We start from the raw sequence: 27203 nt of genomic DNA, 5'->3' as shown, positions 1-27203 counted from the left end.
TATTCCAAGTCTTCCGAAGGAATACAAAATGTAAGCAATTTTTGGGTGAAAATCTTTTGAGAGAATCTCTTTCACAGTAGTATGCATGTTCATGCAAGAACTTGTGTTGTATAGCACTATGAAGAACGCATGATATATAGCTGGTATTCCAGTTGAGGCTTTCGCAGCATGTATAACTGGAATCAGTGTAGGAAGTTGGATGAGTCAAGAGGGCAAGTGAATGTACAGTGTCTGAATTTGAATGCACAACCCTGGACTAAGATACATGTGTACAGTATGTGTGCATGTCAAAGCAAGGACAGATTTACAAACTATAAATTCTAAACACATGCACACAGATAAACACATCATACACAGCAGGACTGCCCCATCATGATCTCTAACCTTCTCATTAACAGTCAACAAACAATACAAAATGGTGCAGTGCATAATTTCTGTGGCATTATTGGCACCAACAGAATTTTTTTTCCATCCATAAAAAAAAAATCTATCCACCATCCATCCATCCACCCACCCAAAATCCCATCCATCCATCCATCCATCCATCCACCCACCCAAAATTCCATCCGTCCACCCAAAATCCCTCCCATCCATCCACCCAAAATCCCATCTATCCATCCAGCCACCCAAAATCCCATCCATCCATGCATTCATCCATTCACCCGAAATCCCATCCATCCATTCATCCATCCAGTCAAGCCAATATCAAAGTTTGTTTTTATAAACTTTACCTATCTAGTAGTCAAATTCAGCAGGATAGGAAAAAGTATTTGAACATCGAAAAACCCATCACAAATCATAACCAACATCCTAGTATTCCTGCACTGTATAATTCACATGTACAAGGCCTCAACCCATCAACACTGATCATTCCATATTGTCCTGAGACTGTACTCAACCAAAACTTTCAGACTTCTATTCACCACACTGTATCCACAAGCCACGAGTCTTAAGAATTCTAAATCAATAGTCAGCTGCTGATCCAGGCGACAGCATAAACTTTCAGTTTACCACCTCGGCACCTCATGACAGACATTAATCCCATGACTCTGAAATCAATATGCCATCATTTCACTTTTGTGTATTCAGCACCCTAAACAATCCGGCAATAACAAACCCAAGCAAACATGGGCTGTATTAATGTCCCCATCCGTTAAATCAGTCTAATGAAACTTTGCCTCATAAATGACTCTTTCTTGGAGCGTAAGCAAAGTTAAATATACATTACTCTGGGCAGAGAAGTGTGTGGTCAGGGGTGCGCCAACTCCTGCACAAATTTTGTGTGGCTACACAAACAACCAGCTATGAATAAATAAAAGGAGAGAGGCACACACCCCAACAAAAAGGAAGATGCTGCCTCTCGCCTCAGGCTAATTTACACCAGCCCAGTGGCTACAAGTAAATATACAGAAGATGAGGTGGTGATAGAGTTCAACTTTTCCTAATCAGTTAGGTCAAAAAATGGAAATATCTTGTTTGTTGGCAGCTTTTGAGAGTAATATCGATCTTTAAAGAGCAATGTGGGTGTGGAGGGGTTGAAATTAAGGTATGAGGAGATTTCAAACTCAGTATTAGCTTTGATAAAGTCTGTAAAGTGTATTTTTTGGAGTGCCTGAATATCTGATCACAGTTTAACAAGTTTTCAGCACCACGGACAGCTCCTGACATCCTGCTGCTCTGTGCCAAATTTAGTGAATCTGACAGCCAGTGTGTGTTTAAGACAGATTGTAAGGAGCAACACAGAGCATCCATCTCTCCTTCTATATGAGCAAGCTTGTTTATTTTAATGAGCATGTATGTGAAGTGGGACAGTGAGATGTATACTGCATGCAGGCGTCAGAATCTCTGGTCCAACTCATCCTGATTCTCAGTGGAGAAGCCATTTCTTGCCATCAATCATAGGGAGAGATTGAGAATGAGGGCAAAAAAGAGAGAGAGACAGGGGGTGGGCTTTTTGCAAGTTTGCTGCCAGTTTCCTGATTTATCTAAACAGTATTCTGTCTTATGAGTCATTTCATTTCCCAACATAGCTATCCTCTCCTCTCCTCTGCTCTTCACCAAACAAACACCTAACAAACATTTTAGTTTCAGAACAACGCTGCTGAAAAAATTACATATTTGGACTATTGGGAAAACTTATGCAAAAATCAAAGTGAACTGGAATGTTATTGGACCCTAAACAGAAGTATAATCTGGCTGATTATAGATATCGTCACCTTTAGAGATACATAGCAAAGATGGATCCTTTACAAATACAGGCTCAGTGATCACAGTCTCATCATTGAAAAAGGCAGACACAGACAAACATGGTTTCCAAATGAAGAACAAGTCAGTGTTACTGTGATACTGGTGAGGCTGAGACAGAGGCACATTTTTTCCTTCAAAGCCGTAAATTTCAAGATACAGGAGAAAAATAACCTTAAAAACAGTCAAACCTCGTCTTGCTAAAAGTTTCTTTATATTTTATTCTATTTTCATTTCTTTATTAACACTTTACAATAAGGTATTCATTAACATTAGTTAACTACATGAATAAACATGAACTAACAATAAACAATACTCTTACTGCACATCCTGTATTAATCTTGGTTAATGTTAATTTCAACATATACTAATACATTTTCAACATTAAAATGTTGCATACATTAACATTAGTTCATATATTATGAACTAACAGGAACAAACAATGAGAAATTGTGAAAATTATTGGTAAATTAACATAAACCAATATAAAAAATTTTGTAAAAATATTGTTCATTGCTGGTTCACAACACCTAATGCATTTATTAATGTTAACAAATAGAACCTTTTTACAAAGTATTACCATTTATTTTATATTGCAATTATTATTTTCCTCAACACAACTAGCACCTTTTATCATTATTTCTATCATTATTTTTATTTTATTTTTATTTATTGTTCCTGCTCTAATATATTTTTAACATTAAAAGTTATATGCATTGACACTGGTTAATGCATTATATGAACTAACAGGAACAAACAATTGACAATAGTAAATTTATAATTAACATTAACCAAGAAAAAAAAAAATTCTGTAAAGAATATTGTTCATAGTGAGTTCATGACATCTAATGCATTTACTAATGTTAACAAATAGAACCTTAAAGGAATATTCCGGTTTCAATACAAGTTAAACACAACTGACAGCATTTTTGGCATAATGTTGATTACCACAAACCATTTGTCTCTTCTTTTCCTTATAAAAGCACAAATATGGGTTGTATATATACTGAACAAAAATATAAACGCAATGCAACAATTTCAAAGATTTTACTGAGTTACAGTTCATTTAAGGAAATCAGTCAATTGAAATTAATTCATTAGGCCCTAATCTAATCTAATCAGTGCGTATGGAAAATTTCTGGGATCTTTTATTTCAGCTCATGAAACATGGGACCAACACTTTACATGTTGCGTTTATATTTTTGTTCAGTGTATAATATAATAATACTTACTGTTTCAAAAGTATAGTGGTAAACAATAAACAATATGCGTGTTGACATGATTTTAGTGCAATAAAATTGCTTATTAACCTTTTCTGTGTAAAGTAAACTTTGTTGCCATTACGACATAATGCCGTGATCCTAAAACTACTATAAAAAAAAATTTTAAGCAACTTTACAGCTCAAATAATCACAAGTTTTATGTGACTCAGTGTAACACTGATTTTTGCTTTTATTAAAGAAAATGAAATCATTTTTTGTGCTAATCAAAATTATACCACAAATGCTCTTGAACAAAGAATAGTCCTTTAATGTAAAGTGTTACCATTTATTTTATATTGTAAATTACAATTATTAATTTTATTTCTAATTTATTTTAATTATTTGAATAATTCTCTCCTCTTCTTCAATAGAGAGGTCTGGGAAAAGGCTATTGACCACTTTCTAAAGATCTACCAGCTTGGAAGACAAATGAACCTCCCAAAAGTGGCCTCCCATCCAGCCATATTAATATAATAATGATATCCGGCTCCCTGTCACCGGTTGCCACACCTCAGGTATGTAATGCAGGATTTGATGAAGAACGAGAGCCAAGGAATTACATTCGATTAGCACTAAACAAGAGAATGGGACGTGAAAAGATTAAATCAATCAAGTGAGGGACCAGGACAGACACAGAGGGAGTGAGCGTGTATGTGTGTGTTTGTGTGTGTTTCACATAGAGAGATAATATAACCTTAACACTCTGAATCTCTAAACAGCCATTCAGACAGTCTATTCCGTATGAATGCGAACTTTTTAGAGAGGCCAGCGAGATGCATGCTGGGTAGTGGTGATAATACTTCCCCTCAGAAGATCTCTGCCGTTATGCAGAGCGAGAAGAGAAGAGCTGTGCAATACCACTGAGACATTCCTAGAAGAATAAGGCGCTATCTGAGGGAAAAGCATTTTAAACGAGTGAGGAGAGGAGGAGTGCAGAGATTCCTCATAGGCTTCTTTTCTCATTACCTCCTCTCCTCCCCTGTCTTATTACTGAGCCTTTTCTCAATAAAGAAGATCTAGACTGGATAAAAGGCAGGCACACTCCCAGTCTGCGCTCCCTCATCCTCATCTCGCTCATTCTTTCTGACTCTTTGCTCTCTGTACACCCCCTCTTTTGCTTTCTCTCTCTCTCTGTGATCACATTCCCTAAAAAATGTAGCTTTATGTCATCGTTTGAGGCCTGGCTGTGCTCTGTTATTTGCTTGGGCAGGGTTATGTGCATTCTCAGCAGTTGCGTAACCTTTGCGAATCGGCTCTAAGGGACACAGTGAGGGTGCTGCCAGGCCTTGGAGACTGATGCCATATGTGTACGACAAAGTGAACCAGGAACAACCTGAAGCAGTGAAGCAGAACATGAGTCAGCTGAGTATACTGAGAAAACACAGAAAAAACTTGTTATACTCAGTCTTTTGCTAGAAATACTTCTGTAATGAGCAAGATGCTAAAGCACTGTTATTAAGAACACTCTGAGCTACAGAGAACTGAATGTTAAGTTTCAAGACAGTACAGTACTGTTTTAAGGTTAATTATTAGTGGTGCATGCTAAGGCCAACATTACTATTACTATTGCTCATACTTAGTTAAGGGATTTGAGCACACACTAAGTATTAAACTTTGGCACATAAATTGAGTGTTTTTTGAGTAGAGGTTTGTATTACTTCTCTAAGCAATAGCAAGTTTTTCCCCATAAAGGACTATGAAGTCTGGGGGGGGGGGGTGGGGGCGGGGAATCCCACAGACTTGTATTTAAAAAGGCCTTTGAATAACCATATCTAGGGTTCGGATTATTATAGAGACTTGAGGTAGGCTCTTTTGACTTGGACCAGTGAGCAACCATCCAAAATACCCAAGAAACCACCTAAAAACACACTAGCATCCACCCTCGAACCACATCCTCAAACGAATGTGTGTTTACACGTATCCAAAAAAGCCTGAATAACTATGGCCTGGGCTTTTTAAAGCATTCATCTGCATGCAACCTCCTCTCCCACCCTGCATCTTTCCCTGGGCTGCACTGTAGTTTCGAGGTTAGCTTTGATCAGTCTGTGAGCTCAGGAGCCAGTGGGCTGAAGGGTTACATTTAATCTCTCTGCCCTTCTCCATTACAGCTGAATAAGATTTGAAGGAGAGCTGCTTAGCTCCAGATGAAGGGGGAAAAAAGGATGGAAGAAACTCAAGGACTCCAGAAAAATAACAGTAGGTAACCAAGTCTTTCCACAAACAGGTATCAAATACTCTGGCAGCCTTACCTGCAAAAGCCAGTAGCACCTGCGGTGGAAGGTGGGGATGATGGAGGAGTGGACATAACAGCCATACAGACACTAGGGAAAGAGAGACACAAACACAGAGAGAAACACATAGTTAGTACAGAACACAATGGCCCCATCACTGGTTCACCCTACTTTATGACCTCGTCCCAGAGGAGACCTGATGTATGGCTATTTTTTAAAATCAAAGGACATAGAAAGGGTACAGAAGGGGTTATGGAGAAACTTTGTTTCTTCCAATCTTCTTTTATCTCTTTTCCTTAGTCTTTCTGCTCTGATTTTCAGGGCTGATGATGATTCCATTATGGTATGATGCATAAACTCGTTCTCACCAGCTGCAGCACAGCGGCCTACTACCATGTAGTTATTAATATACTTATTGTAAACAGATAATATGTCACTCTAGGGCTCATTACCGCACACTGCAGCCTCAGCTGCCATATACAGTAAGCACAAAGATTCTTTTCTAAAGGCAGTAAGGGTGGTTGGTATGACTAAATTCTTATATCATGTGGTGAGTAATTATATTTCACGGTAACGGTATATATCACGATACAGTGTGTGAAATAAAAAAATATTTTTTTTTATTTTTTATTAAATAACCAAGTGGTAATGCTGAGAATTAAATATTTCACAGAAAGTATTTCATCTATTTTCATTATTTTTATGTTTTTATTTAGAACTTGGTGGGCGCAAACCAAAAGATTATTTATACCATTTTTATATTTATATTATATATACACTACCAGTCAAAAGTTTTGAAACACTTGACCGAAATGTTTCTCATGATCTTAAAAATCTTTTGATCTGAATGCATATGCTTAAATGTTTGAAATTAGTTTTGTAGACAAAAATATAATTGTGCCACCATATTAATTTATTTCATTATAAATCTAAAATGTAATTAAAAAAAAAAAAGTTTTTTAAATTGATGACTTGGACCAAATAATAAAGAAAAGCAGCCACTGTTTAAAAAGCATCCCAGTGTGATACCTCAAGAAGCTGGTTGAGAAAATGTCAAGAGTACATTTCTGAAAATTCTAGGCAAAGGCTGAATAATACTTTGAAGATGCTAAAATATAAACACAGTTTTGATTTATTTTGGATTTTGTTTAGTCACAACATAATTCCCATAGTTCCATTTATGTTATTCCATAGTTTTAATGACTTTACTATTTTTCTAAAATGTGAAAAAAAATTATAATAAAGAATAAGTAAGTGTTTCAAAACTTTTGACCGGTAGTGTATATATATTTATATTTATACCAAATGAATGTATATTTATACCAAATGAATGTTAGGGTTGACATCAGCGCAAAAACTGCTTCACATTAGGTTATGAGTTAAAAGTGAAAGACTCAAAACCGTAAAATGTCTCGGTTACTGTCGTAACCTGGAGGGAACGAGACATTGTGTCCCTCTTGCCACAACGCTGTACTAGCCGCTGAAATGGCCGGGACCGTGTCTCGGCTCCTCAGCACAAAACCTGTATGAATCCTGCATTCCAGCTCCCTTTTATACCCGTATGTCCGGGGGAGTGGCATGCAAATTCCACTTGCCAATTCTCATTGGCCTTTTCTCAAAGATCTGAGGTGATCGGGGCTCTCAAGAGCAACCACTAGTGTCACTACATCGACACAACGTCTCGTTCCCTCCATAAGGGAACGGAGGTTAAGACAGTAACTGAGATGTTCCCCTTCTGTCACTCACTTGATGTTGTGTCGATGTAGTGACACTAGGAGTCCCTATGGAAAAACGGCACAACAGCTGTGTTACGTGAACTGCCGATGCAGGTGCAAGCAAGCTGCTGCGTGCGTAATAGCAGGTGCATCAGACTGCACGTAACCTCCCCCAACACCCCAAAAGATGTCATGTAGTTCCCCACATCCCTGAGGGGGGGAAGCAACTTAACAAACATGGGAGCAGGCCACGCCAGCCGCGGCCTTTTCTCTCTATGTTTTCTCTCCACAGAGTATTAGATTCAGCTGGGGCCATCTAATGCTATCATATGCATCGGGGAAGGTGTTCTTTTCCTTTCCTATTCTTTCAGGGGGAAAAGACCCCACGGAGACCACATCCTGCCCAAAAGGGGAGGTCAATATGTGGCAATACGACACATGGGCTCAGCAGCTGCACATGGAAGAGGCGCAGTGGTAGGTCCCACCACGAAAAAAGGGGGGGGGGGGGAACTCTACAAACACAGCGACCGGGGGTAGAGAGAGCTCTGCCCAAGGGAGACGTGGGTCCGCCGACAGGGAGACCGTACCGCGGAATATACATCACAGGGGTTACCGGAGTAATCGGCACCTGTGGAGCACCTATCCCAGTACAGGGCATATTAGAACCCATAGTGGGGCTAGCTGCGAACTCCTCCGCCAAGTTCATGAACCATAGGGCTAGGGAGGAAGGACATCCAGGGTCCACGACTTCGTGAACTTGACTGGGGGTAAAAGCGCACATTTTTGCCTCAGGGGAGGGGAAAGGCGTATATGCAAGCGATACACCCGGCCAGTTGTTCCGTATTACCGAACTCTACCTGTTTGTACCTGAAAGAACATGGGATGAAACCGGCTCAACCCGGAGATTGTAAAATCTCGCGATAGTATTGGGTGTTGCCCAGCCCGCTGCTCTGCAGATGTCTGCTAGAGAGGTGACATTGGCCAGTGCCCACGAGGATGCCACACTCCTTGTAGAGTGTGCTCGAACCCAGACGGCATTCCCTTTCCACTGTCCACCAAAGCAGACAAAGAGCTGCTCAGAGCGTCTAAAGCCCTGCGTGAGATCCAAGTAGGTGCGCAAAGCATGCACCGGACACAGCAATGACAGGACTGGTTCTGCCTCCTCCCGGGGCAGCACTTGCAGGTTCACCACCTGATCCCTGAAGGGGGTCGTGGGAACCTTGAGCCCGGTCGGGGTCTCAAGATCACGTGAGAATCTGCTGGACCGAACTCCAGGCAAGTGTCGCTGACAGAGAACACTTGCAGGTCCCCCACCCTCTTGATGGAGGTGAGTACAATCAGGAGGGCCGTCTTTAAGGAGAGGGCTTTCAGCTCGACTGACTCTAGGGGCACAAATGAGGCTTTCCGAAGGCCCAGGAGGACCACGGTAAGATCCCATGAGGGGAAGAGGCATGGCCTAGGAGGATTAAGCCTCCAGGCGCCTTTGAGGAACCTGATGATCAGGTCGTGCAGTCCAAGGGACTTACCGTCGACTGCGTCGTGGTGAGCCGCTATAGCGGCTACATAAACCTTCAAGGTGCAGGGGGATAGCCGCCCCTCCAGCCTCTCCTGCAGAAATGAAAGCACTGACCCAATACGCAACTCTGGGGGTCTTTGGCTTGGGAAGAACACCAATTCGCAAATAAGCGCCACTTTAGGGCATAAGCTGCCTGGTAGAGGGAGCTCTGGCTTGAGTGATCGTGTCTACGACTGCTGGTGGTAGACCGCTTAGACCTTCCACGTCCCATCCAGGGGCCAGACATGGAGATTCCAGAGGTCTGGGCGCGGATGCCAGAGGGTGCCCCGTCCCTGAGAAAGAAGGTCCTTCCTCAGGGGAATCCGCCTGGGAGGTGTCGCGAGGAGCGTGAGGTCCAAGAACCAAGTCTGAGTGGGCCAGTATGGGACCACGAGGATGACTTGTTCCTCGTCCTCCCTGGCCTTGCACAGGGTCTGTGCAAGAAGGCTCACTGGGGGGAATGCGTATTTGCGCAGCCCCTGGGGCCAGCTGTGTGCCAGCATGTCTGTCCCGAGGGGGGCTCCCGTCAGTGAATACCAGAGCGGGCAGTGGAAGGATTCCCAGGAAGCGAACAGGTCTACCTGTGCTTTGCCGGATCAACTCCAAATCAGCTGGACCACCTGGGGTGGAGTCTCCACTCTCCGCTGAGCATTACCTGCCGAGACAGCACGTCCGCTGTGGCATTGAGGCTGCCTGGGATATGAGTGGCCCGCAGTTACCTCAGCCGCTGCTGACTCCAGAGGAGGAGATGGCGGGCGAGTTGCGACATGCGACGAGAGCGTACGCTGCCTTGGCAATTTATATATGCTACTGTCGCTGTGTTGTTGGACCGGACCAACACATGCTTGCCCTGGATCAATGGCAATAGCCTCCGCAGGGTGAGTAGTACAGCCAGCAACTCTAGGCAGTTGATGTGCCAACCCAGTCACGGTCCTGACCAGGAACCAGCGACTGCATGCCCATTGTACACGATGCCCCAGCCCAGTTTGGAGGCGTCTTTGGTGACCACGACACATCAGGACACTTGCTGTAGGGGAACTCCTGCCCATAGAAATGCAAGGTCTGTCCAAGAGCTGAATAAGTGGCGGCAGAGCGGTGTGTGCCACGGCACCATGCCCATCTCGGGACTTGAGTCTGAAGCCAGTGCTGCAGCAGTCTCATATGCATCAACCCGAGCAGCATGACTGCCGCTGAGGAAGCCATATGCCCCAGGAGCCTCTGAAAGTGTTTCAGTGGAACCGCTGTCCTCCGCCTGAATGACTTCAGGCAATTCAGCACCGACTGCGTATGCATCATTGAGACGGAGTCTAACTCCATGCTGAGAAAAGAGATGCTCTGAACCGGGGAGAGTTTCCCAGTTGAACCGAAGCCCACTTCCCTTAACGGGCAAGAGCTGCCTCTGCGACTTTTGTGCAGATGAGAGGGACAGGGACAGGCTGAAGGGGAGGACCTTGTACTGATATGCCTGGCCGTCGAAAGCAAACCGTTGGAAGGGTCTGTGTCGAGGTAGAACCGAGACGTGAAAGTACGCGTCCTTCAGGTCTACCACCGTGAACCAATCTTGATGCCGGACGTACGCCAGAATGTGTTTCTGTGTTAGCATCTTGAGCAGGAGTTTGTGTAAGGACCGGTTCAGAACTCGCAGGTCTAAAATTGGCCGCAACCCCCCGCCTTTCTTTGGTACGATGAAGTAAGGACCCTTTCCCCATCTCGGCTGGAGGGACAGGCTCTATCTCCGCACACACGGTGGCAGTGTTCTCGCCCTGCACTGAAGTGAAGCGGATGCCGCTGAACCGGGGCGGGCGCCTGGCGAACTGAGTCGCATAGCCGAGTCGGATGGTCCTGACAAGCCACCGCGATGGGTTGGAAAGTGTTAGCCATGCGTCCAAGCTCCGGGCGAGGTGCACTAAGGGGACAATCGTGTCTGACGTAAAGAAAAGGAAACAAAGGATTTACCTCTCGGCCCTCCAGCGGGGGATGGAGTGGTCTGGATACCATCTCCGTAGCAGACGTCTCGCTCCCTGGGTCGTCTGTCTCAGGGGCGCTTAGGAGCCTTCTGGGTCCTCGTGCCGGCCCGAGAGACGGGGGGGCATCAGCTTCCTGCGGGGGGCTCTACGCTGGGGCTGAGAGCTAGGCTCGGGCTGAGGCGGGGCCGCCTGGGCTTTTGCCACTGCAGGGGGACACCCTCGGGGGATCTTGAGCTGCGCCAGGGCAAGATGTGCTGGATGGCCTCCATCTGATTCTTCACCGGAGAGAACTGCTGGGCGAAGCCCTCAGTGGTGTCGCCGAAAAGTCAAATCTGGGAGATGGGCATGTTGAGAAAGCGTTTTTGTCTGCATCCCTCATCTCAGATTCAGCCACAGGTGGCACTCCTGGACCACCAAGGTGGACATAGCCTGCCTGAGGGCTTGCACCATGACCTTCATCGCCCGGAGGGCGAGGTCAGTCACCGAATGCAGCTCCTGCAGCACATCAGGATCAGGACTACCCACGTGCAGTTCTTTTAGTGCCTTGGCCTGGTGTACCTGCAGGAGGGCCATGGCATGCAGGGCGGAGGCGGCCTGTCCAGCGGGCTTTGGTAGGCTTTGGCGTTTAGAGACGACGTAGTCCTACAGGCTCTGGAGGGGAGCGCCGGACGATCCCGCCAGGTGGCGGCGTTTTGCGGGCACAGGTGCATCACAACCGCCTGATCCACCTGAGGGACCTCCGTGTACCCGTTGACCGCCCCGCTGTCGAGGGTAGTGAGAGCGGACGAACCCGGAAGTCTGTTTCGAGCAGCGAAAGGTGCCCTCCAAGACCTCGTGAGTTCGTCATGCAACTCCGGGAAGAAAGGAACCGGGGGGGGGGTGCATGGCCGTGAGTGGTGCCCCGAACCCAGGAACCAATCATCAAGCCGCGAGTGCTCAGGGGAGGCTGGAGGGTTCCAGTCCAACCCAATACTCGTGGCGGCCCGGGCAAGCATGGCGGTCAGCTCTGCGTCAGCCTCAGACTGGGTGGGCAGACCCGAAGGTTGCAGCCCAGTCGAGTCCTCGGCATCCGACATCGCCAGTGCGCTCTCCGATGCAGCAATCGAAGACTCATCCTGCTCGCGGGCCCCGAAAGAGACATCAAGCCGGCCATGAGGCGGGCTGGTCTCATTTCGGAACCGGTCAGGAGCAAACGAGCGTGCTGGGGAATGGGAGGTCCGCGGGGAATTACCCGGCGAGACCGCGCCCACTGAACTCCCCAAATCGCCTCCAGCACCAGCCGGGCTGGCCTCACACCCATGGGTAGAAGGCACAGCACGGGGGCAGCTAGAGTGGCTTTCCCTCGGAAGAAGGAAAGCCGTGACCGCAATGTTGCCGTGGTCATATCCTCGCAATGAGAACATGAACCATCCACAAACGCTGCGTCAGTGTGATCGCTGCCCAGACACGTGAGGCAGCGCCCGTGGCTGTTGCAGGCAGAGATATAATGACCGCATCCAGGAATCACACAAAGACGGAAAGGCATCTTTAAAAAGACGCATCTTTAAAAAGACGTTCAACGTCAATGTGTGTGCTCTAATAGAGAAAATATACTCTTTAGCAGGAATATACACACTTTTAGCGCTGTCGAAGCACCCAGGGGTGAAATCTGCACTCGTCGTGCAGAAGGAGAGAAAGCCACTGGAAATGTGTCGTATATCCAACAGCATACACTTCATAAGAGGTGAATGGAACAGCAGTAGTATTCAGCTCGCTGATAGTACAACCGCTCAGCTCCGAAGAAAAAATCTGAATGAATCCTGCATTCCAGCTCCCTTTTATACCTGTATGTCCAGGGGAGTGGCAGGCAAATTCCACTCGCCAATTCTCATTGGCCTTTTCTCAAAGATCTGAGGTGGTTGGGCTCTCAAGAGCGACCCCCAGTGTCACTACATCGACCCAACTTTGAGTGAGTGACAGAAGGGGAACTAATATTTTCAAATGGATAGTTCTGTCTCTAGATTCTTAACGGATGAGCTACATTGTGACCACACATCAGTTGAATTCTGCACTCACTAATAAAGTGCTCAACGTGGTCTTCTGCTGTTTTAGCCCATCCACCTCAAGGTGACGTGTTGTGCATTATGAGATGCTATTCTACTCACTACAGTCGTACAGAGTGGTTATCTGAGTTACCGTAGCCTTTCTGTCTGCTTTTAATCATGCCACGGTCGAAATCACTAAGATCAAATTTTTTCCCCATTCTGACGGATGTGATTGGCTGAATAGATAATCACATAAATAAGTAGGTGTACAGGTGTTCCTAATAAAGTGTTCAGTGAGTGTATATTAATGCTGCAATTTGGAATGTTGCTCAGGAACCGTAAACACCCAATCTCTGCGTTGCGCTGTTTCTAACAACAAGCAAAGTTTGTCTTATTAATATCTTTATCGTCTTGACTTGTCTTGGACCTGTACTGTATTTTCGCATTACTCCATGTTTCTTCATCACACTCATGTTTTAATTCTATAAAGCAGTCCTGCCCACTGACAACCATGCCAATGTGTCTACCACAGTATATATGGTAAGGAAAAATCTTTATCTATATAATTTTTACTAGGGATGTCCCGATACCATTTTTTTGAGAATGAGTACTGATACTTTTTTTTTTAAAGTACTCCCCGATACCGAGTCCAATACCTTTTTTTTTTTTTCTGAACTCCATATCAACAGTTTATTTCAATTTTATAATCAAAATGATATTTAAATAAATAAATTCTGAGTACTGAAAAATCCTACTCAAGTAAATGTACTGTTACTTCCCAAAAAATGTAGTTTGAGTAGAGTAAAAGTACCTTTCCTAAAAACTACTCAAGTAAGAGTAAAAGAGTAGCTCATTTAAAAGTACTCATGTGTAGTGAGTATTGGGTTGCGAAAGATACAGTATATGACCCCTTATAATAAACACGTTATGCTGCAATTTAAAAATGTAGCATACATACCGTAATTCACATTCCATTGTATGGCTGTTTGTCAGAAAGAATGAAAAAACTAGATGTCCTGCAACAATTTTATTTTAGTAGGCCAACTTTTAAAATACATCACTTATCTATGATAAACACGGTTACAGAGATGAAAAGATGAAAAGTTATTTTCAATACACTGATCACCATTTTAAATCGTAATGTATGAAACAATTACATTAAAATGAGTTTATGTTTAGGGTCTAAATTGCCCTTAATGGCGACAGAGCAAGTTATTGTTGTGAGTAAAACATTATGTTCAAAACAATGCAAAGAGAAAGCAAAAATAAAATAATAATAATAAAAAAAAAACCTGTCATTTGGCATGTCACGTCCCACACAACAGAGGCGGTATAGAGCAGGGGTTGGCAGAGTTTTTTGGCACAGGGACTACAGGCTGGGTCACACTGTATTCCTTTTGAGATACAATGTTCCGCATTGATTTAGTTATTGTATATTTTAAGCCCAGAAATAGTTGTGTCAGGGGTCGGAATTATTACATTTTTTTTACAATATTATTATTTATTATATTGCATTAATTCTTTTACAGCTACTTAAGTTATTCAGCCAAAAGCAGTGAGTGGTTTTCTCATTTTCCAGTTAATGTTGTCTGATTAATAGCCTTTTAATGACATACTAGACAGTGCTTTTTTCAGTTACATGTACACTTCAAGTTTGACATTTTGATACAAATCAGATTTTGTCCCACTGTTTACATTCGCTTTAGACATAGCTCACTGTGTTTATATTAATACCTTGCCAAGACGAGCATTTTGCCGGAATAAGTCTGTTTGACTGTTAGAATGAGTGCTCTAGGAAAACAAACGCATATTTAAAGCGCACATACTGTACATAAGCAGCATTCAGCCATACAGCAGGTGCCTACAGAAGCGAGGAAATAAAAAGTCAATCTTTTAGATTTTACTGAGATCAACCAGTGGTTGTCTTGCTATCATGATCGATGTAATGAGCATCCCTGGTCTAGATGACCTAACAGTAGCCCTAGAACATAGGCTAAATATAGAAAAATACTCAAAAGTTTATAATCGACATCGAGGATTTTTTGCCTTCAATAAATATTGAGATTATTTAATCACCCATTACTATTGCTGATATTGCAGAAATCTCTCACAGCAGCTCAATAATCTCAGTGATTAATAGCTCATTTACAGGCAACCTTATAGATACAGAGAACCTAGTAAGCAGAAATATGAGATTTACCTCAATACGTTTCTTCAAATAAGAGATAGAATTAAAGCTGATATCTCGACTGGCTTGAGCAAGCTTAACTCAAATGACATGATCAAGCAATTGGCCTTCTTCATTGCAAAAAGCCCGTTCAGGTGCAGCCATGGATGTTCAGGTGTTGAACTGCTGCTTAAGGTGTCCTCCACATCCATGAAGATTTATAGAAGTTGGCGCCTGCTGCTGTTCAAGTTTTCTATGCGTGTTTTGATTTGACAGGTGTCACAAGACTCTCTGCAGCCAATCACGTTGATGAATAAAAATAAAATCAGGACAGGGAAGTAGCGAACACAGACGGAGGGAAAATAGTGCAGCAAAAGTACAGTTACAGCACCTAAAACGTACTCAAGTAAAAGTACACAATTTTTAAATTACTTAAAAAAGGACATTTCCTGAGAAAAAATACTTAATTACAGTAACGAGAGTATTTGTAATTCGTTACTTTACACCCCTGTTCATTAAAACTTTAATCAAATGAAAGTATAACAATTAATTTTCAACATGATATTGTATTATTTTTATCAAATGAAGTGATTTTATACAGAAACTCACAGCAGAATCCTAAATACAAAACTGGATTTATTTTTTGTCAAATAAAGTGCTGCATAACAGACCATAACAAGTGTGAGATATTGCTTAAATATAATAAAATTACTATTGCTTTATTATTATTATTATTATTATTATTATTATTATTATTATTATAGCAGTAGTATAACAGTGAATATTACATAATTATACAGTAGTGATCTATTTCTGTCATACTTTTTTTATTTAAATTGAGCTTTTATTTTGGCGGAGCTTTTATTTTGAAGTGTTTCTGTGTTGTTTTGACCAAGGAGCTCTGATGTAATGACAGCAGCTTCCTAATCCGGAAAGCCTGTTGCTACATGACTCAAAGTGATTATTAAACTGCAAAAGGCTACTACTAAAATAAATATGTAGTCTGAATATGACTCGCGCTAAAAAGTGAATTAGCACTCTGCCTGCTGTCATCTGCTACAAACAGAGCATGTGATGCTCATAATAGTGTTTTTCATGTATGAGTCAAGGATCTCTTAAAGGTATGAGCACTTTGTGTTTTTATGCCTGCACAACACCGGCTCCACACATTCACAAGCACTCACATTTAAAACACCGCATGTGCAAACTATATATTTATCACATTAAACCACAGCTTTTGCTGTTAAATAATCTCACTAAGACATGACATGATTTTAATTTGTGTGCTGAATGTTTACATAATGACATTCATACGTCAGATGGTATAGTTTTTTGGTATCAAAGCATTTTTATGAGTACCTGTACATGAGCGCGGTATCGGGACTAGGGCTGGGTGATATATAGAATATTAATGATATAATCGAGATAATTTTGCTGACGATGTAAAATTTACCAATATCGGGAATATTGCGATGATTTTAATGTGCTTTAATTTGGCCATTAAGTTTCATAAAGAGCGCATCAGTAGACTAATTTCACGATCCTTCAGGGCTGCACAATTAATCAAAATAACATAAAAATGGCGAGTTGGTCATATGTGATTCTTATTCCACAAAAGGCTGTGATTTAAAGACAGATAAACACGGTCTGTGTGTGATTCAGAACAAACCGGTGACGTGCTGATCTGTGTGCACGCACATGGCGGCGCTCTCAGATCAGTTCACGTGTATTATGAAATCAAAGTAATGCAGGTTCAAGCATACGCGCAGTTCCAAACATTAGTAACCACAACAAGATATTATACAAATCTACAAACACGGCATCGTATAATGGAAAAGGAGGAGATTACAGCGTTTCAGGAAATGTGGAACACTGTAAACTGTAAAATATACAATGCCTTTTCTGTCAAATTAAAATCTCCTTGTGAAGTTGAAGTAAATATGACAGCACTTTCTGTGTGAAAATAAAAGCCCCAGGTGAAGGTGGAGTAAACAGGACAGAAATATATTACTTTTGTATAATGCAAATCTAATAATCATAATAGTAATAATGATAATTCAGCATTATATTATAATAATAAAACCTGACAAGATCTGACCAAGTGTAAGGTGAGGTCTGGTCTGGAATGAGTCATGTGATTTTGGGCAGAAGACTCATGGGAAAGTCATCTGTGATGCTGTGCTGTTGCTGGGTTCCAGCTTTCTACCCAACTTATTGTTTGTGAGCACTCAAGCCAAGGAGCTTGGCTCTTTCTGGAATAAATCAAATATCCATTTCTATGGTTACGGCTCCTCTACAATGCACACAGGGAATATTTATTTACCTGTGGAGAATTGAAAAACAAAGCAGTCTTGGTACAAAAATATCCACACTCACCACACACACACTTGCATGGATTTATGCACACTTGTACACAGATACATGTACACAGACACCACACATGTCATATAATGGGTTTTTCTGAAGTTCTAAGGGAGGTTAAGGCCACAGTTACACTGCTATGACAAACTGATTTGGAAATAAGATTAGGGCTTTGTGTCCAGTGTTGGTTATATGAGACTAAAGCAAAGTTAAAATCACAAAGTGTGCAGTTACAAAACTGCAGTTCAATTAAATTTGTTGTATTTTTTATAGCACCTTTCATAATTAGTGGCAAGAAAAAGTATGCGATACATACTAGCTCTGTTCCATTAATAGAGTGGCTGCCTGTATAAAGCATTTCAAATTAGTCACTTATTATATTCCATAACAGTTAGGATGTTGCCTTAGAGCATGGCTCTTCAACTACTTTCTTGCAGGGGCCAGATTATCCAGATGAAAACTTTGCAGGGGCCTTTCATTGCAAGTAACATGTTACTTAAAAAACACCTTACTGTGCATTTATTCATATTAAATAGTCACAGTGTATACTGTATATTTAATTCAAATTGTTTTAAGGTCTGGCTATAAATTCCTTCATAAGATCTGGCTGAAAAATAAACATGACTTATACTCTTAAATAACAATACATTTTTGATCAACTTTATTTTAAACAATAAAATACAAATCAAGGAGAAACATTTAGATCTGCTAAAGCTCTCTCACAATATCAACCCACATATGAAAACAATGGTCATATAAAAATGTCATGTTAACTTAAGCATGCATTTAAATTTAAGTTTCTTTTTGGAAAAAAAGAAATAAAATGTCTATTCTTCCATTTTCTCTATAAAGTATCATCCTGTTCAGTGAGGAAAAAATTAGTCATGCAAATATTGTGAATTTGCACACAGTAGCCAGTGCAGGAGCCAGATTTTTTTGTGCAGATAATCATTGGCAAAAGAAGAACTAACTGTAGATGCTGTTTGTGATTGAGAGGGCTGACTCACAGATGTATAGAACCAAATATAATCAGAATATTTGCAGGTTCAGTTTCACGTTCTCATTTTTTCCCCCAAGCCCTACAGACCCTGAACAGATGAGACACGATAGTTTGACACTTCAAGAATAGTGAATAAAAGCAAACTTTTCAGCACACTTTCTTTGAACATTCAGTTTTCATAATCGATTTCTCTTTTATTGCCTAAGATGTGCCAATGTGCTGACAACATTTCTGTAACAACTGCGGTGATCTTATCTTTTTTTATATCTGTAGATTTGACCGTACTCCACACAACTAAGCAGTTTATATAAATACATTTGATTGAAAAATATGCGATAAAATGCTCACCAAAACAGTGCGATCCACATTTAGCAATCAGTGTAACTAAATTATCGCAAGCACGCGCTCCAGTCTGGACAACTGACAATGGCTGAATACTGTTGCACGTGCCAATGAGCACTGTTAAACCAAAGTCTTTCTAGCAAGTCAGTCCACTGTTGGCCATCTTTGGAACACTCCAGTGAGGCTATTTCCAGTCATGCCAGTGCAGCTCCTATCTACTTGAATGGGGGAACACCAAAAGCTCAAAAACGGTTGTTCAAGATTACGATCAAAGAACATATTTAAAATCAGCAGTAAAATCTGACAATGCTGGTATCATAAATTGTGCTTCTTTACCTCAGATTACCCTAAAAATGCAATTTTCTATAGCTAATACACATGCACGTTCTCGAGATGATTGACAGGTGATGTCTGTATCTTAAAGGTGATGGGTTCTTTTACCTGTAAGGCAGGACTTCCTTGCAACATCCATTGAACGTTGGGTGCTAGAGCTTCTTGGTTGGGTGTTCCAATTTCTCCCATTCATTTTAATAGAAGTGGCTGGTCTCTGCTAAAAAGACTCTGGTTAAACTCACCATTGATTGCTGAGGCTAATGCCTGCAAACACTGAGTTTTGCACAGAGAGCGCTCTGGTATTTCAGATGGTGAGGCAACTGTATCAAAAATCAGTTGGAGGGCTAGACAAAGATGATTGGCGGGATGGATCTGGCCACAGGCCGCCAGTTGACTAGACCTGCCTTAGAGGGTAGCTGCCTATGTAGGCAGTAAATGGTGAGGCTTTGGAACAGGGGCGTCGCTAGTCTTCAGTGTCATCCGGGGCTTAGCCCACAGGACATATTATAATATAAAAATAAGAAGAATCCTTCCTTCCATGACTTAAAAAATGGCCACCCTACCTGTCAAATAATAATTATGTTAAGCGCAACACTGACACCAGTTCAGAACTTTATATAAGCAAACGTCAGGCGCACAATAAACGGATCAAACACATTTTAATTTTAATTGCAGAGGATCAAAGCGAGAATTACAACTTGATGGCTCATTGTTCATTGTGCAGAAGCAAACGCTATCAATAAAATAATTTAACAATTTAAATTTGCAATTGTCATTTATCATAATATTTTGAGAATAAAGTAAAAATTATGAGATTATGAGATTAAAGTCGTAATATTTTGAGAATAAATTGAACGGTTAGTAACTTTAAAGTGATGTGGTGGACAACAGAAAAGTGGAGCGTCAAGGTCTTTACATAAAACACCACTAACCAGTGAGATAACTTGGCTATGCAACCGAGCTGAATTTGTGGGAAGTTTTTGCGAGCTCTCTGTTCATGAATGAGGTGTGCATTAGTACAGGAGTATTCAATCTGTGGGGCCTGTCATGGGAGGCACGAGATATAGGCTCGCACTCAAGTGAAGCAAAAATAATTTGAACTGCTGTGAATTATAAGTCAATATCAAGATATTGTATGTGGTAATATCCCCTCAGTTACAGTATTGTTTAGAGAGGAAAACCCAACACCGATCGGGACTGCTCGTATCTGTCTGGTACTTTCTCCTGAATAAATTAAATTTCCTACATAACCGCTGCAGAGTCTGGATACTAATAACTCTGTGCTGATGCGCCAAAAGACCAAGGATGTCTTTATTGCATAAATCCTATCCTAAAGCATGATTTAACTACATACTCCATATCCATCTCTTGCATTAATGAAGCTGCTGGCTCGGCGTCTGTTCTATCGTTGTATTGATGCTCTGTTTAGCCTATTATTGAGATTTTTTTCTCTCTAATATTTCTACTTTACTCACACAATATACTACTTTATTCTCACAATGCTATGACTTTATTCTAATAATTTTTACTTTATTCTTAAAATAGTATGTCTATAATCTTAAAATGCTACGACTTTATTCTAATAATTTTGACTTTATTCTCATATGAAATTTCATATCATAATGCTACTACTTTATTCTCAAACTATTACAACTTTAATCTCTCAATGCTACAACTTTATTCATTTTTACTTTATTTGCAAAATATTACGACTTTATTATCGAAATCTTATTTTTTTGCATTTTATTTTACGTGGCAATAAAACGCCATTGTGGGATCACCGAGTAAAGTTAAAAAGAACTTTAATTTTATAAACACATCTCAAAACACCTGCGTTGGGTTTCATGACTGCTATTAAACATGATTCCAGCTTGTTTTTAACAAAGCAAAGTTTCAACGCTTGACAGTAAGACTGTTTTTTTCCCCTTTTGCTCTGGTGTGCAGACTTAAGTACAATAATTAGACAAGTTCAATGTGATTTAATTTTAAACCATTTAAAAATCAAGGCACCCCAAGAGGCTATTTAAACGCAGCAGTTTAACTCCACGCACATGACATGGAAATGTGAACCAGCTGGGGCAGAGCGCATATACAGGCAGTGACAGTTTGATCGTTTTTGTTTGACTTTTGTGAGATTTCAAATTTTAAGTCCTATGTATTGTGCTATTTATGCTTACAGCTCATTGTGCTGCTTTTCTGAGTTGCGTTTGAGGAAATTCCATTGCAATAAACATTCTTTATTCCCGCGTCCCGACTCCTGACTAAACCGAATAACCGAGCAAGTTAACTGGCGCATGCATTAAAATCTACTTGGTGTGTGGATTGTTAAAAACAAATTGAGATTAGAAATGAGGCTTATAGATTATATATTTAGAAATAAGGCTTGCATAATAAAACCTCAGTGCCTCTGATATAGAAAAGCTGCACCACTGTGAGAGAAAATAGAAAGCTCCCACTCGAGGTGTTCATAACGTGTCTGATGAACAGCAGGTAAAAGTCAAAGTGCGAACTGTCAATTAATGCAAGTTAGGCTCACTGATCGGAATTAATTTACATTTGAAGCCAGAATTGCAGCCTGCCTTGTTGCTTTTGTACCCTGATGTAATGAACATTAAGCCATCTAGCTACGCCACTGCTTTGGAACAGTCTTTCTCTTTCTTTCCATCAGCAGCTCCCTAAAACAAACAAAAGAGTGTGTTTCTGTGATGTCAATGGACTCAGATACTCTTGAGCAAACAAAGACTAGGCTATACTCAGCAAAGCTCTGCTTATTCTGTGCTATCATTCATTGCTCCATAAAGAGAGAGACAGAGAGCAAAAGAGAGGCATATGACTAGAGAGCGGGACATAGAGATCTCAGAAAATCTTTCTACATGTGGCTTCCATCCAGCTGTGCCAAAAAAAAACGCACAAGAACTTATCTCCCATTCTCAATCTAACAGTAGATGTCTGTATGTGGATATCTCCAAAATGTACCGGGATGAGTGCTTTCTATGTTTGTTCCACAGTATTTACAGGTGTGTGCTGTTCCTAGCTGTTCATCCCACTTTGCAGACTGGAGAGTGAATAAATTAGCCCCAGGCAGCTTCTGTTTACTCAATTTAAGAAATACACAAAGTGTGCAGCAGACATAAACAAGACGCCTGGGCTGTGTAAAACCATAGCACCTGTCAGAGCTGATATAGGAATCAATGTAAACCATCTATTGGCTACACACATGCTGTTTGCACGTTGTCAGGGGTTACACAGATATGCAAGCACACACCATTATATATATACTGTGAAATGCATTCACACAGACAATCCGAGGCATAGGTACTCTAGGCTGGCTGACCATTATGCATCCTCCAAAAATCTTTAATAATATAATACACACAACTTAGCAAATGAGAAAATTGAAAAGCTCTAATGCAGACAAGCTTATCAATAATTCAGGACAAATATTATTCAACTCTTTGCTGATACTCTCTCAAGGCTGCATGGCAACATGACAAACTGACAATGACAGAAGCCATTATTTGCTGTCTGTGGGCTGACAAATGACAGCACATCAAATGGCAAGCAATTAAACCATAATTATATTCCCACAATTACGTAGGCCTTCTCTTCACTTTTCAATCTGACTTACTTTATGTATTATCATTTGGAGCAACAGTGAGACTACAAATTACAAACTGTTCTCAGTGTACGTACATCTAAAACAGACTTTGACTTGACCATAGATGGGCCATTTTTGTGTTTAGAGGGATTAAAGACGATGACTTGGATGAACAGAACTGAGCTAGTACGACCAAGGTTCCAGTTCAGTTTGGTGGACATCTTGGTAACGCTTCTGAACAGGTATTTTCTTTGTAGGTAATATGTAAAAGCTCCTATCTACTTAAATGGGGAAAGACAGAAATCTCCAAAACTGTTTGCCAAGTTTACATTTCAATTATAAATTTGACAACGTATGACAACAATGGTATAAGAAATGTTGCCACTTTTTTTTTTCTTGCTTCTTAAAAAATAATAATAATAATAATAATAATATATATATATATATATATATATATATATATATATATATATATATATATATATATATATATTTTTTTTTTTTTTCACAGTTTAGAATAATAGTAAAGTCATCAAAACTATGGAATAACATAAATGGAACTATGGGAATTATGTTGTGACTAAACAAAATCCAAAATAAATAAAAACTGTTATATTTTAGCATCTTCAAAGTAGTCACCCTTTGCCTAGAATTTGCAGACATGTACTCTTGACTTTTGACCGGTAGTGTATATATATATATATATATATATATTTCAGGCTGGTCAAGTTGCAGTATGTGCATTCATGTTCTATTCTAGACTAAAGTTAACAAACAAGTGATTACTCTGTCTAAAAAGGTAATTTTAAGAAACCTGTCAAGAAAATGTCCTGTTCATACTCAAAAAAAAAAGAAATGGCATATAGAAAATAAAGCCTTTTTTAGGGCCATTAAATGTTGTTTTTTTTTTTTTCCAGTGAGACATTATTTTTATGACAGTTATGCACATTTTATCCTCCAATACTCATTACCGCAATGCACAAAAAGTTCATTATGATATCATTTCATTACCGCAAAGTGGAAAAAATAAAAACAAATTATTTATATGAATTATTTAAATTGTACAGTATTTATACATCATAGTAGTACCCCTTGGTACTGCCCTTTAATTTAGCTAATTTGAATAATAATAATAAAAATTGTTTTACTGTAAAACAGTAAAAAAATTACTGTTAAGGTAAAGAGAATCATCACTGAGACTAGGAATAATAAATGTGAAATGTCCAGATATGTTATGATACTGAGAATTGGGGGGTAGAAAGTGCTAAACTGTTCTGAAAATAATATCACAATACAAAAATCATAATGGTCCTAAATGTAGGCTTTGTTTACTTTATGCAATTTATTTATTTATTTTGTATTGATTTGGGGTTAAATATGACCAGGACATTTTTCTTGACCAGTTTCGTGGGAATCAGCCAACACACTTGAAAAAATAACACTTAGGTTGAACTTGATTCAATCATGGACAGTGGTTCCACATGTTTGAAATGAGTTTTCTTAAATTAAAATGGCCATGCCATTTCAACTTAAATACTTTAAGTAGAGAAGACCTAGCTGAATCAAGTAAACCCAAAACAAATTTACATGTCAAAGTAACTCAAATAGAACTCTTTAAGTGAAATGCTAGCTAGTTACAGTAAATGTTAACATGTTAAACAAATGCTGGTGGGAAGCACTACTGAGTGCAACTTTGTCAATATTTTGGTTAGCAAAGTAACTGCTCAATTGATAAAGCAACATGTAAAATACTCAAAAGGCATTGTTTCTTAACCTAGACTCAAACTCCATTTTTCACCGTGATGGTAACCCCAAAAATTACAACAACAGATTTTTTTCTAAATCTCAACATAACAAAACATTAAACGCTAATAAGTCACCCTTTTATATTCATCTTGCACAAAGATACATAAAATAACACTTAATTTCAACATTTACTCTCCCTGTCAAGTCTCATGCATAGCATGCTGGGAACTACAAATCTGCTGCCCAGTTTCAGTTAACAGAACAAAAAATATCCAAGTTGTCCCAATGCAAATGGATTAGATTAAACTGACAAGACAATTTTTTGGTTAAATAAATTCTGTTAATTTAATTTAGTTTTTGAGTAATGTGAACTTGAGAGGATTGAGTCAAATTGACAAAAGTGAAGGTATATTTTTTTGAGTGCAGGGTCTTTTAACTGAAAGGCACGAGTTTTATTTCTACAGCCAACATATTGAGCGTTGTTCCATCTCCTCCCTCTAATACTGTCTCTGGTATGGCTCCTCTACTATCCATAATATACTGAACTGGGTCTGTGTGCTCTGCCAGGGGTCAGTGATGGTCAACAGAGGGTTTGAGGTCTGGTACAAAGGTCTTGTACACTTTGTCAGATGTTACATGGTCAGACAGCTGATGGGGACATGCTATTTGAGCATGTCTCCATTGGAGGATTTATACAGAGCCATCCATCAAAGCAGACAGGCAATGGAGACAAGCGTCCAACCTGTCGAATATGGGCGACTCTCTCATTAGGCCATAATGATGTGTGAAGGCACTCTTAATCAGACCATGGCATCTTAAGTATGTTGCCAATTTGCTTTTTTACGATGTGACGATATGTGTGATGGTGATATATATGGCTAGACGCTCACAATGGACCTTAGTCAGGGTAGATGTCTTGTTTAATTTGACGCAAGTGGAAATAAGGGTGTGAGGGATAGATCAACAGTCCATTCAATGTTATAAAGCCCTAAAGGAATAGTTCACTGAAAAATAAAAATTCTCTCATCATTTACTCACTCATGTTGTCCTAGCATCCTGCCAATCATCTCCTTTGTGTTCCATGAGGGTGAGTGAATGATGATCTAGATTGTTTCACATTTAATTGACTATATCACAATTCCAGTGGGTCAGAAGTTTATATACACTAAGTTAACTGTGCCTTTAAGCAGCTTGGAAAATTCCAGAAAATTATGTCAAACCTTTAGACAATTAGCTTCTGATAGGAGGTGTACTGAATTGAAGGTGTACCTGTGAATGTATTTTAAGGCCTACCTTCAAACTCAGTGCCTCTTTGCTTGACATCATGGGAAAATCAAAAGAAATCAGCCAAGACCTCAGAAAAAAATTGTGGACCTCCACATGTCTGGTTCATCCTTGGGAGCAATTTCCAAATGCCTGAAGGTACCATGTTCATGGGGACAAAGATCTTACTTTTTGGAGAAATGTAATCTGGTCTCATGAAACAAAAAATTAACTGTTTGGCAATAACGACCATTGTTATGTTTGGAGGAAAAAGGGTGAGGCTTGCAAGCAGAAGAACACCATCCCAACCGTGAAGCATGGGGGTGGCAGCATCATGTTGTGGGGATGCTTTGCTGCTGGAGGGACTGGTGCACTTCACAAAATAGATGGCATCATGAGGAAAGAAAATTATGTGGATATATTGAACCAACATCTCAAGACATCAGCCAGGAAGTTAAAGCTCAGTCGCAAATGGGTCTTCCAAATGGACAATGACCCCAAGCATACCTCCAGAGTTGCAGCAAAATGGCTTAAGGACAACAAAGTCAAGGTATTGGAGTGGCCATCACAAAGCCCTGACTTCAATCCGATAGAAAATTTGTGGGCAGAACTGAAAAAGCATGTGCGAGCAAGGAGGCCTACAAACCTGACTCCAGTTCTGTCTGGAGGAATGGGCCAAAATTCCAGTAACTTATTGTGAGAAGCTTGTGGAAGTCTACCCAAAATGTTTGACCCAATTTAAAAGTAATGCTACCAAATACTAACAAAGTGTATGTAAACTTCTGACCCACTGGGAATGTGATGAAAGAAATAAAAGCTGAAATAAATCATTCTCTCTACTATTATTATGACATTTCACATTCTTAAAATAAAGTAGTGATCCTAACTGGCCTGAGACAGGGAATATTTTCTACTATTAAATGTTAGGAATTAGAAATATTTTTGGCTAAGGTGTATGTAAATTCTGACTTCAATTGTATACAACAGTATACCTTGAATGTATTGTAATTCTATCCCACACAGCCTTATTTTCATTAGCGTCAAATTAAATATGACATCTGCCTGAGCAAGGCTCATATGCCTTTGTTGGTCAAGAGAAACCAGACACCACAGAGTACTTGTCTAGTCTTATATAGCCTTCCGGGGCGCGGCTCTGTGGCTGACCCAGTGCTTCACTCACGCATTGTTGTTTGTTTTTCTTCATTGTTTTGTGTTATTTGTTATGTTTTATTTTATTTGTTTTTTATTTTCCTTTGTTAAAGTTAGTACGTTCAATACGAAAATGAGATGCTTTATTTACTGGGTGATGGCGCATATGGTGATGTGGCTAGCGGCGGTCGGCTTAGAGGTGAACGCCGTGAGTGGCGTCCACGTGTATACTCGGAAGGAACTTCT

The 27203-nt window shown here is 40.5% G+C and overlaps 1 protein-coding gene across 1 annotated transcript in view; it reads right to left on the bottom strand.

Annotated features, from left to right (window-relative positions):
• Window positions 1-27203, bottom strand: part of LOC127420348 (calmodulin-binding transcription activator 1-like) — a 578857-nt gene that overhangs the window by 115089 nt on the left and 436565 nt on the right. The window contains exon 6 of the mRNA XM_051662561.1: window positions 5756-5827. Coding sequence (XP_051518521.1) covers window positions 5756-5827 — 72 coding nt within the window. The remainder of the gene's footprint in view (window positions 1-5755; window positions 5828-27203) is intronic.

This window comes from Myxocyprinus asiaticus, chromosome 29 (assembly GCF_019703515.2).
Source record: "Myxocyprinus asiaticus isolate MX2 ecotype Aquarium Trade chromosome 29, UBuf_Myxa_2, whole genome shotgun sequence".
NCBI classification, from domain to species: domain Eukaryota; kingdom Metazoa; phylum Chordata; class Actinopteri; order Cypriniformes; family Catostomidae; genus Myxocyprinus; species Myxocyprinus asiaticus.
This window is presented reverse-complemented; position numbering and strand designations above follow the sequence as displayed.